At 41.6% G+C, this 11,258-nt stretch overlaps 2 protein-coding genes across 4 annotated transcripts in view; one reads left to right on the top strand and one right to left on the bottom strand.

Moving 5' to 3' along the window:
* The window catches only part of LOC145484105 (ribonuclease Oy-like), a 38,491-nt gene extending 27,237 nt beyond the window's left edge, over window positions 1-11,254 (bottom strand). Inside the window, exons 1-10 of one of the 3 annotated variants that reach the window (XR_014048982.1) lie at window positions 11,102-11,254; window positions 10,917-10,986; window positions 9,597-9,681; window positions 8,528-8,592; window positions 7,928-8,000; window positions 7,769-7,833; window positions 6,229-6,342; window positions 5,427-5,475; window positions 4,595-4,666; window positions 3,000-3,594 (exon numbers count right to left, since the gene is read on the bottom strand). Coding sequence is in view for 2 of the 3 variants with exons in the window: in XM_081462725.1 (XP_081318851.1) it covers window positions 3,448-3,594; window positions 4,595-4,666; window positions 5,427-5,475; window positions 6,229-6,342; window positions 7,769-7,833; window positions 7,928-8,000; window positions 8,528-8,592; window positions 9,597-9,681; window positions 10,917-10,986; window positions 11,102-11,183 (822 nt within the window). In the remaining variant the exon portion in view is untranslated. Of the gene's footprint in view, window positions 1-2,976; window positions 3,595-4,594; window positions 4,667-5,426; window positions 5,476-6,228; window positions 6,343-7,768; window positions 7,834-7,927; window positions 8,001-8,527; window positions 8,593-9,596; window positions 9,682-10,916; window positions 10,987-11,101 lie in introns of those variants that run through there. The other 2 variants (XM_081462725.1, XM_081462726.1) reach the window with 2 other exon arrangements.
* On the top strand, window positions 71-2,887 carry LOC145484100 (alpha-1B adrenergic receptor-like). The gene has a single exon (XM_081462719.1). The coding sequence runs from the start codon at window positions 688-690 to the stop codon at window positions 1,933-1,935; it is 1,248 nt and encodes a 415-aa protein (XP_081318845.1). The 5' UTR covers window positions 71-687; the 3' UTR covers window positions 1,936-2,887.
* Window positions 11,255-11,258: the final 4 nt, after the last annotated feature.

The raw sequence follows: 11,258 nt of genomic DNA, 5'->3' as shown, positions 1-11,258 counted from the left end.
AGAAATGTTTTAACAAGTGCCCACTTATTTCAGCAGCATCAGAAGAGAAACGAAAATTAAGTACTGAATTTGGAACCTATCTTAAGTGTACTATTAAATTTGAAGTTATTCGCCTATATTTTTAATCTTTGATGACTAAAACAAAATTGACAGTTCTGTGGCAAAAATAGCTTTAAAAACTTGATAAGCCAACAAACGCATGAAAAAAATCAACCAATCGCTTTCGAGTTTTACTATTGCGGTGAATTGGCTTCCTGTATTTTATGGAAAAGAAAAACAATATAGCTACCGTCCTTGAGAGATTGCTCTCTAAATATGGAGTCCCGTCGTTTGCATAGTACAGTGTAATTGTACACTGAGTTTTACGTTACGGAAGTCTGCGGCCCAAATTAGGCGTTTCGGGTCATTGGCAAAACCGGCTTTGACAGGGCAGAAAGTCGAAGTATTTTGTCACAATTCGATGGCAGTATTCGTTTTGACAAAAGAAATTATGACCTCCTTTTTCCCGGATGTTGGTGGGTGGCAGAGAAATTAGCGTCGTCGATTTCTAAGTTGTTAAATCATCTGAAAGGATGTTACATAGCTGATGTAATCTTTTGCGGACTTCACCAACCCAAAGAGCAGTTGATTTCTAGCAGGCAGATCAAGTCTCCAAAACCTCGCTGCGTTTTCAGGTTTTTCCGGTTGATGCTAGAAGCTAATTTTTTTGGCATGATAATGGAGAACGGATCTTTTCCTCCTCGCTTGACTAATCAGTCCGATCGCAGCAGCACAGTTGAGAAAATATCAACCGCATCTCTGGTTTCTGTCGTCGCGATGGGCTGCACAATGGTATTCGCTATTTTCGGGAACATCTTAGTGATGATCGCAGTTCGCCGCACCAAAAGTCTCCGAACTACAGCCGCCATTCTTGTGGTAAACTTGGCCCTTGTGGACTTATCGATTACGGTCACAATAGTGCCATTTGTTATGACGTTAGCAGTGACACAGGAATGGGTATTGCCTTCGGCGATATGCAAGCTAACGGGTTTCATAAATGCCTTCTTAACTGCGGGTCAAATTATGGCTTTGCTCCACATCAGTGTAAATAGGTACATTGCTGTAGCACACCCTCACGCGTACGAGTCACGTTGTAACAAACAAGGAACTGTAATTACTGTTCTTTTGGGGTGGTTTTATTCTTTAATATGGACTCTACTGCCGTTCTTTGGATGGGGCAAGCTCGGCTTCATACAAGGCACTCTATTTTGTAATATTGTCTGGTCCGAAGAAATGTCATATGCGATTACCGTGCAGGTGATGTGTTACTTTATACCGTCAATTCTGGCTGGTTTTCTTTACATAAACATTTACAAACATGTTCGCTTGCAAGGCAAGCGGATATTTGAGAAAACGATGAGTTTAGAATTATCGCAGAGAGAAGTCAAAGATCGGACTGAATCTGGCAGAAGCAACAGCGAGGCGGGAACTCCACGAGCTGTTAGGAGTGTGACTTTTGATAACCTCGCTGCGTCAATAGATGACATTGCCGCATCAACAGATAACATCACTGCATCTAAAGACAACATCACGGAAATGGGATTTTCGGATCTCAGAAGCACGTCTACCCTGTCTCGCGCGAAACGAAGCAGACGACGTAAACTTATGGAAACGCGTGTCACAAAGATGCTTCTCGCAGTCGTCATGGCGTTTGTATTTTGTTGGATTCCGCGAGGAATCGCGAACCTCTGGGCGATCTTCGAGGGCCGCGAGGCTGTCCCGCGCGCGCTGGAGTACAGTTCGACAGTGTTCGTGTTTTTCAACGCGGCAGTCAACCCTGTGCTGTACGGGGCGCTGCATCAAGATTTCCAGCGTGCGTTTCGGAGGATAATTTGTTGTGAACCAAGCTTGAACCGAAGTAGGGGTGCAACCAATGTGAGTGCTTCTCTGGGGTAACAGGGTTACAGAGCGGAAGTAAATTAGAGAAGCACCTCTCATATACTGAGTATAAGGCGAAAAAACCAACTCCCTCTAAGATTAAGTTTTATTTAGAATAGATCTGGTGGTAGGCATTTCCACAAATATCACGTAAAATCGCCCAAATATCTTTCCGGAAGTTCTCAAACAATCTCCTTAATATCACAAAAAACATTCCAAATATCTCGGAAAACCTTCGAAATAGCTCTTGTGTGGTAAGAATACACCGATTTTGAATCACTTAGGCCAAAATGTGCAAAAGTTTCTTTCAGTAGTCGACTTTTCTAGGAAGATCGAGAGGACCTCTGCTCGCAGGGTAACGAAGAAGATTCAGGCGCTTCGATGTTACCAGCATCCGCCATGAGAAATTGCTGCCCTAGCGCTCTTATTGATATGGATGTAGTTTGCAAGTGAGAAATCGTTGAACTGTATCGTTTCTAGCATAAAACTGAGTCTTACTTCAAGAAAATAGCGAGGAAAACACAGGGCTAGGCCCAAAAACTCTATGAATGTTTTTAAATATCCCCAAATTTTCTAAATATCTTAACATTTTCTAAATCTCGGAAACTTCTAAATAACCCAAAAAATATCTGAATATTTGTGGAAAGGTCCATCTGAATATTGGGTTGATAACGTATTCCGGTGCCCGGTCCCGATTCTAATGATTGTGTCACAACCAAAGCAGTTACATCTGTCCAATCACAACAGACACAAGTAAACAATCAGAATTTGAATAGAAAAATAATATAAAAAAAATTAAGATGAAACCGGCGCCGGAAAGCCCGGGAAGTGCTCCGAACGCAAGCCACGAGTGGTTAGGTTTTGCTTCTGATTGGTTGAGAGATGCAGCATGTTTGCTGTAATTGGTCAGAATACTTTTCCCGCATTTTTTTTTTACCAATCAAAGGTTTCATATTGACAGCCGAAAATCATGTCCTTGCTTTGGTTTTGCTGGGCTCTTTGATTGTCAATGACAATGTCAATACCACAGTTTGACTGAAGAACCACACACAACATTACTTTGAAAGTAAAAATGACAAGACGATCTTTATTGCACCGATAAAGTATTACAAAGAATAAATTATATTTTGCTTCTCCCAGAAGAGATTGCTATTCCCGTGGATTCTTGGATCGTAGGAAAAAACCTATTCTGCAGGTCAAAATGCGCTCTTTTAATATACAAATTGAGAGCGTTTTAATTTTTTTAAATTTCATTCTTTATCTTCGTCTGATAATTGAACTACTTTACGAAGAGAAAAATCTCCTGGTCCCTCGAAATAATTCAGAAATATATCTTGTTTGTGAAATGAATGCCCATTTTCCCCTTGTTCCCCAACGCCTATCCCCCCCCCCCCCCACCCCGTAAGCCCCTCAAAGACATTCCAATTCCACCCACCCCCACCCTTCCCCCAAAAAAGGCCCTAAAAAGATGTCATTCCAGTCTCTCGTACTGGCGTACTGGCGAAATCTGATTGGTCAATAAGCATGCTTCTACATCACGCCATCTACAGGAACGATAGGGGGGTACTGCACGGGTTTGTTGTAATCACAGTCGGCGGTGCTGTTCATGCAGTTAATTGGACACAGCTCTGATTTATTCAGGCACACCTCAACATAGCTTAACATCTGAGGAGAGTCCTAAAAGACAAAACAGCGAGACATGTTTGAGTAATCGAGAAACTTTTCCTTATGGGCTGTGTGTTCACAAGACCGATTGGAGTGGCCAGCAGAGCAGGCGGTTTAGCCGTGCAGCGCGTGAAAAGTAAACGCCTGTCGCTCTCGTCTCGCGCTCTGCGTTTCGCGCTTCGCGCTTTGCACCAGCTCAACTGCCTGTTCTACAGCCCACGACTGGAGTGGAAAATAGTAACTGAATAAAGGCTGTTTTATCAGCATTCCCATATACAAACTGGCAAAGGCTAGAAATGCTCTCCATTGCAACACTCCAACGTTTAGCGATTAAACTGAAAATTGCCATGTTCCTGCCCTCGCTTGTCGGAAAAAATGTCTTCACGAGATAAAATTCGTGTAAACAGATTTCGCGTAAACTGAGCAAACAAAACAACTGATAACGCCTGAGAAAAAAATCGGCCAGTTGCTCTGAAGCTTGAAAACATTTCGTCCAAGTAAAACAAATCAGTCGCACTTGCCAAGTGTCCTTGCTGACAGACTTCTTGTTACAAAAACAAGTAAAAATGTCGAACGAGCGACAGAGGCAACGTGCGAGAGAGAAAAATTAACGCCCGGGTGCATTATTTCTCGTGTGTTTACGCGTGCGCCACGTCCACACTACGCCGGGGGAATTTGAAAAGGCAACAATTACCGGCAACAATTATTTGTGTTTGAGGAAACTAGAACAGGGAAAACACATTATCATCGTTTTCGAAAAGCTCCGTTTTCAAAATGTTTTCTGTCCACTCTAAATCGCAAAGCCGGCGTTTTCAAATTCCTCCGGTTTGAAGGGCGTTTTCGTGACGGATTAATGTGGACGGTAGGCCTAACCAGAGAAATAGAGCCGCGTTTTCGAATTCCTCCGGCGCTAGTGTGGACGGTACCTTACACCCCACAACAATGTACAACCATGCGTTAACTTCACAGGCGATCAAATGTGCACACCCTAGGAGAGAGAAGATGTTCTTACCTTAACAGGCAGACAATAAACTGTGGGATGAACTCGGTAAGCGTCCAAAAGAGCACGCTCAATATCCTTCACCTGCAAAAAAATGTAAAAATGTGAGACAAATCTGTAGGATTATAAACAACCTTTGGCTGGACAATTTCCGAGTCTTAAATCTTAAAGGTCGGCACACATAAGGGGGCATGCTGCAGGGACATGAAGCGGTGACATGTTGCAGCGCCCCGGGGGAATTCCAGATAAACAGGGTGGGGGACGGGGTGGCTCGTAGGAAATTTTGGAAAGAACCCCTAAGAAGTACTAAGATCCTGTTTTGTGGGCGTGGCTTGAAATCTTTTTCACTTCTAAGAGATACTAATTGTAACAATACCCTAAAGCTACCACAAAAGCTTCCGCTGTGGACGTTTTGAGACTAAACACCCTAAGAGGTACCAAAATTGCTTTTTAACCCCTTAAAGGTACGACAAGCACCCCCGTCCTTTTTGTACGGAAGTCCCCCCCCCCCCCCGCCCCCGCGCGAGGGTTGCAGTGACAGATTTCCTCATAAAACAATTTTGTGACAAAGTTCTTTCCCGACAGCATGTTGCACGAAATTCACCAGGTTTGAATCCGTCCGTCATGAAGCAGGGAGAAAATGACCTTAGGTTTTCATTGTTGCATCGTGTGCACGGCTCTAGCAAACTGTCTCCGCTACAATATAGAAATGAACCAATATCTGCATCGGGTGCACCAGCTTACGTACTGTCCCCGCAGCACGCGTCCTATGTGTCAAATATGGTAAGTGGCGGAGATTACGTGCGACCTTATTCTGACAAAAAAAAGAGAAGTCCTGTTGTACCTGGTAAGCCTTCTCGTTAGATGGTACAATTCCGCTCTGTTGTAGGACACTACAAACAAACAGACAAACCAACACATGAAAGGATAGCAAGTGCAGTGTTATGCAGAAAGCAGTGGTAAACTCGAAAAGCAAAACAGTAGTACGTTTTATGAAATAACTGAGCTACTACGCGTACTCTCATTGGTCGATAGGTGTGTTTAGATGAGAGTATGTAAAAACGGTCGTGACGTTTTAGATTCGCTCGTTTTTTGGAGAATTATTTTATAAAAGCAATAGAACACTTTTTCCGTGTTTACATAGCCTCATCTAAACACTCGGGGGTTGGCAAAATTCTCGAAAGTTATGCAAACCCGAGACATAGTCAAGGGTTTGCATAACTGTCTCGAATTCTCCGAACTCTCCTTGTGTTTAGATGAGGCTATGTAAACACGGAAAAAGTGTTCTATTGCTTAAATAGATGACTACATGAACTGATAACCACTGAATCAACGGGATATGAATCCAGATCTGGCTTAATGAAATGCTGGTCAGGTAGGTTCATCTTAATGAGATACCAAATCATGCCGTCACGTTGGTAATGCGGGATTTTGAGGGAGAATAATAGCCCTAGATATAAGCGTGATATTACCCGGAGTGTTAGGCGATATGTTCACTTCACTATAACACACTTCTTTCTTAAAATTCCAGATTAAAAATCCAAACGATAACGATCAATTAATGACAGTGATTTATTGAGCTCTAACAGTTGAATCTGCTACTATAGAATAATAATCCATAGTTACACACCACAATAACTTCTTACCTAAATATATCATACTTGACATTTAACGACAGAGAGACTTCAAAGTACTTGTGTTCTGAGTCTAGGAAAGGAAGATTGGTTGAACATGTGCCATGCTTTTCCCATTCATGTTTCCTTTGTAAGAAACAAAATGTCAAATATTAAGGTGTGGAGGGTTGTGAGGAATACATATCTACACACCTGTACTGTTCAGTGACTTAGCCTGGAGGCTCTCTAAATGAAAGTTATTCTGTTCAGTGTTGATTGCTTGGTAGAAATGTACATGCGCATCTGCTTTTTAATACACTGACTGACAGACAGTTGACAGGCAGGTTGGCTGGCTGGCTGACTGGCAAACAGACAGATATACTAGTCTGGCAGAAATTGAGCCAGGTAGGTAGGCAGGTGGGCAGACAGACAAGCTAGCAAACAGACAGATAGACAGACAGGCAACCTGACAGGCACACAGGTTGACTGGCAGGCAGACAGACACATTGACATAAATGTAGGCAGACATGCAGGTAGGCTGGCAGAGAGACACACTGACAGACAGTAGGCAGTCAAATAGGTATGCAAACTAGCAGGCAGACTGGCTGACAGAGACAGATGGACAGACAGGTAGCCAGACAAGTTGGAAGACAGACAGGCAGACAGGCAGACAGACAGACAGACAGATAGACAGGCAGGCAGGTAGACAGAGTCAGACTAAGTGACATGAAACTAAATGACAGCCAGACTAACAGACAGACAGACTGACTGACTGTCTGGTGGATAGACAGTCACATTAAGGCATATCATTATATTAATCACTTTGGCGGATAGTTGGATGCATCTTTGATATGCCTCAAAGTAACAGCGCAGTGCAGTATAATATGAGTTCTGCCATCATAAATTATGTGCCAAGTCATTATTTGGCTGTGTGACCATGTGATGTGGTTCCAGTCAAGGACCCATATTTCACCCTTGCTCACCATAGAGTCTCAAGTAGCACAGTGGCTAGAGCATCCGGCTAGATCATGGAGGGCTCTGGGTTCAAATTCTATGTAACTAGAACTCAGGTTTTTCCCAAGTTGATGCTATTTCTCCATTTAATATTCCTTAAATTATTTCTTTTAGTTTTGTTTAATTTTTGTTTAAGTTTTATTTTTCACTTAAAATATTTCTTTTTTTAAGGGTCCTACTGAAAGCCCCCATGGTGAGTTGGGTTCCCTGATAAACATAATTGTTGTTATTATTATCACTATCACTATCACTATCACTACCACTACCACTACCACTACCACTGCCACTGCCACTGCCACTGCCACTGCCACTGCCACTGCCACTGCCACTGCCACTGCCACTGCCACTGCCACTGCCACTGCCACTGCCACTGCCACTGCCACTGCCACTGCCACTGCCACTGCCACTGCCACTGCCACTGCCACTATCACTATCACTATCACTATCACTATCACTATCACTATCACTATCACTATCACTATCACTATTACTATTACTTATTGATTTATTCTTTTAGGATCCCACTGATAACATAACTTTCAAAAACAACAATTCATACCAAAATTCAGCTGCATCAGGAGAATCATAAGATGGCCACTGTAAGTCCAGTTTTGGTTTCAAATCCTTAAAATAATAAACACTAAGTCTTAAGATTATTATATCTCATGTTTTCGAGTAAGAGACTTTTAACATGCCAGAGGTCTTCAGCTTAGGTTACCTCTATGTCTCCCCCATCAAAAGGCCATGAGCTATTACAGTACACTGGTTTATGTTCTTCACCAACAGTAGGCCTGCAAGAAAAACATTCATTCAATTCTGATGCAGCTTCTTTCTCATTTGACACTGACCAGCTATTGCACAATTGTAACTTGGAGTCAAACAAAGTAGACATTTATCAGTGGTGGTTCTAGGGAAGGGGCCCGCCCCCCCCCCCCCTTATTTTGGGTAAAAAATGAAGAAATCACAGAAGGAAGAAAAGCTGGCAGGGCAAGCAAAACAACCCCCCCTCCCTCAACCCCCTTAGCTCAAGGTCTGGATCTGCCACTGTGTACTTCACACAATCAGAAAAATCTCAGATTGATAACAGGCCATATGGTGGTTACATTACACAGGATAAAAATAAAATAATGGTAATGTCAAGTAAGTAACTAATACAGGACTAATATCTGATTAATAGGAGTAGCACTCATTTTGAATTTAAAAGTCAGAGTTAAACTTCTTTTGCGCTACTGACTCCATAGTGTAAATGTAACTGCCAGATAATTTTTTACAGGCTTGGAATTCATCAAGACATAACCCGTGGCACATTAAATCATACCACAATCCATGGATTGTCCACTTTGTAATTCCCGATGGCACACAACTTTTGTTCTTCACATTGCCCTTATAGGGGAAGAAAAATGGTGTACTTAATTAAACTGCGAGGACTAGAAATTTATTTACACCTAACTTGCCCTTCATTACCAGAAAATATATTTTCATTAGCGCCCAAAAATCAGTCATTACAATGAATGTGTAATCATGCTTTAAAAGTAAACAAGCGTTTTAATTTTAGAGTAATCAATAGCGATTTTTACCTAGAGAGGAACATTCATTAAAAGGCACATGTAGTTTCACTTTAATGGAAATAACAATCATTAAAGATCATGTAGCAACAATATTGCTTCCTCTTAATTAATGTTCATTTATGAGAAAAGAATTTCATTAACAACAAAATATCATTTAATATACGATGTTAAACGGCAACAAGATAAGTCTAATGTACTTTTATGCATATCCTTCCATATGCTCCCTGCTAAGACATCGTGGTATATAGGTTTGCATACACCTAAACCATTGGGCACACTTTCCAACTGTTACAGTGTTGGTATCTCTTCTTCCTATTCTTAAAAGAATTTGTTGACAGTAGTTTCCTAGAGGATTATACCGTGCCATCTTGCCTCTTGCATATCGTTTAGCTGTTGTTGAACTGCAGAGCAACCCTACGCTCCATTCTAGGAGAAGATTTTTATGCAGTGGCTTTGCTTTGTATTTAAATGTCCCCTAGAACCCAGAGGGAATTTGATGCAAAAATTCTCACCAAGCAATCCATTGTAATTGAAATTTTATTTGCAAAATTGAACATGAATTCAAAATATATGAATCCTCATTCCCGCAAAAGAATGTTGTTTTCATAAAAACACTATTAAAATTAGTCTTAAAGAATTGTCCTTTCGATGCAAATTGCGTTAATGAGTATCACACAAATTAAAATGGTTTGCATCTTATTTAGCTAAACTGATTTTAAATGCTATTGACCAATACTTTCGTACTAATGAAAATGTATTTCCTGGTTATGAAGGGCAAAAGGTGTATTTGTAACAATTCCAGTTTAAGCTCACACTTACAAGTGCATATTGGCATTGCGTCTGAGGCCACCATTGAGTGAAAACAAACAGATTGAAGTCGGCACCATCATCATATTCTGTGCTGCTGATTATAAAGGCTTAGGTCAGAGCAAGTCCACTCAACCATTAAGATCAACAGAGCCACATCACAAGGCTTAAGCAAATGCTTCAATAGATCTTTGCAAGTGGGGGGTGGGGGGTATGACCATGTAAGAGGAAAAGGGTTGATTGCTGGAAATTTTGAAAAGATACCCCCCCCCCTGAAAGACTGTCCATGGGAGGGTCAGGGCTCCCATATAAAAGGGATGGGGATGTTTTTTTGGTATCTCTTAGCGTGTTCAACCTCAAAAGGTCCACAGTGGGAGCTCTGCAGTACCTTTTAGGATATTGGACCAAAAAAATAGGACAAGAGATAACGTGTTATGTCAGAATACTGGTACCTCTTAGGGGAGAAAAAAATTTCAAGCCACTCCCACAAAACAGGATCTGGGTACTTCTTAGGGGTTCTTTTCAAACGTTCTGACGAGCATCCCAGTCTTTTTTAGTGCCACCCTGGGACTGTACCCCTCCCAATGAAGAACACATGGGAGACAACATCTACAAAGAGCTGGCCCCAAAACATGCTATGTGCCATGACAATGACATATTATCACCTCCCTCCCTTTTTTCCTCATTTGGAGTGGGGAGTGGGGGTGGGGGTGGGGGATGAGTATGGCTACACAAGCACAGATGTAAAGGTATGAGGAAATTGATCACCCTTGTCACTTTTTATGGGGTCCTTCCTTAGGTTGTTAGGCAGCAAGACTTGACTACGGTTTCCATTCCATGACCCGAGTAGCTGCCAATTCCCCTGTGTGCAGTAATAGGTATATGGTAACCCATAAATTGCACAGTTTTACCAAACTGAAATAGTTAACAGTGTAATTAATACGACTATAAACCATATATCAGCTTACAAAGGGACGCGGAAATAAGCTCATTTCAGGTGACATTAGTCTATACCTAGGATACAAGATATTATCAAAACTAGAACAAACCAAACGTAGATGAGAAGGGTAGTAATAATTCTCTCACTCTGTCTGTAGATGTTACTCTGGTTTCAACTTACGATGTGTAAATGTATGTCGTAAGCTTATGCGATTGTCTGTTTCTGCCTGGCCTCCTGCAGCTCCGAGTTTCTTTTCTTCCATACGAAAGTGGCTAGGAGACGTAACACCGCTTGCGCGCTCGTTTGTAAAACACTCCGATAAGTGAAATTTTTAATTAATATTTGATTATAAGCTTATTATCGGATGCGAGAAACAGAAAAAGTAACAATACCTGAAGAGTCTGAACGAGGCGACGTTCAGACACAGCAAAGCTATAAAGATCAAAGGCACAAACATCGTTCCTACAAAAGATTAAATTTTCGTAAATTATTCCATGGCCAAATAGACTTTTAGACCAGCGGAAAAGTAAGCTTACGTAACGAAATTTTCACAATGAATAATTGGAATATTACTTACCTCGCAGCAAACTCACTGACACGCAGAATAGGTCTAAGGTTCCTTGCAGACGATATTTGATGCGCTCACGTGAGTTGTGCATGGAAAAAATTTCGCCGAAATGTCACTGACATCTTCAACCTTCCATTGTTTACGCGCAGCGAGATGTACCACGTGG

Source organism: Orbicella franksi, chromosome 4, assembly GCF_964199315.1.
Source record: "Orbicella franksi chromosome 4, jaOrbFran1.1, whole genome shotgun sequence".
NCBI classification, from domain to species: domain Eukaryota; kingdom Metazoa; phylum Cnidaria; class Anthozoa; order Scleractinia; family Merulinidae; genus Orbicella; species Orbicella franksi.
This window is presented reverse-complemented; position numbering and strand designations above follow the sequence as displayed.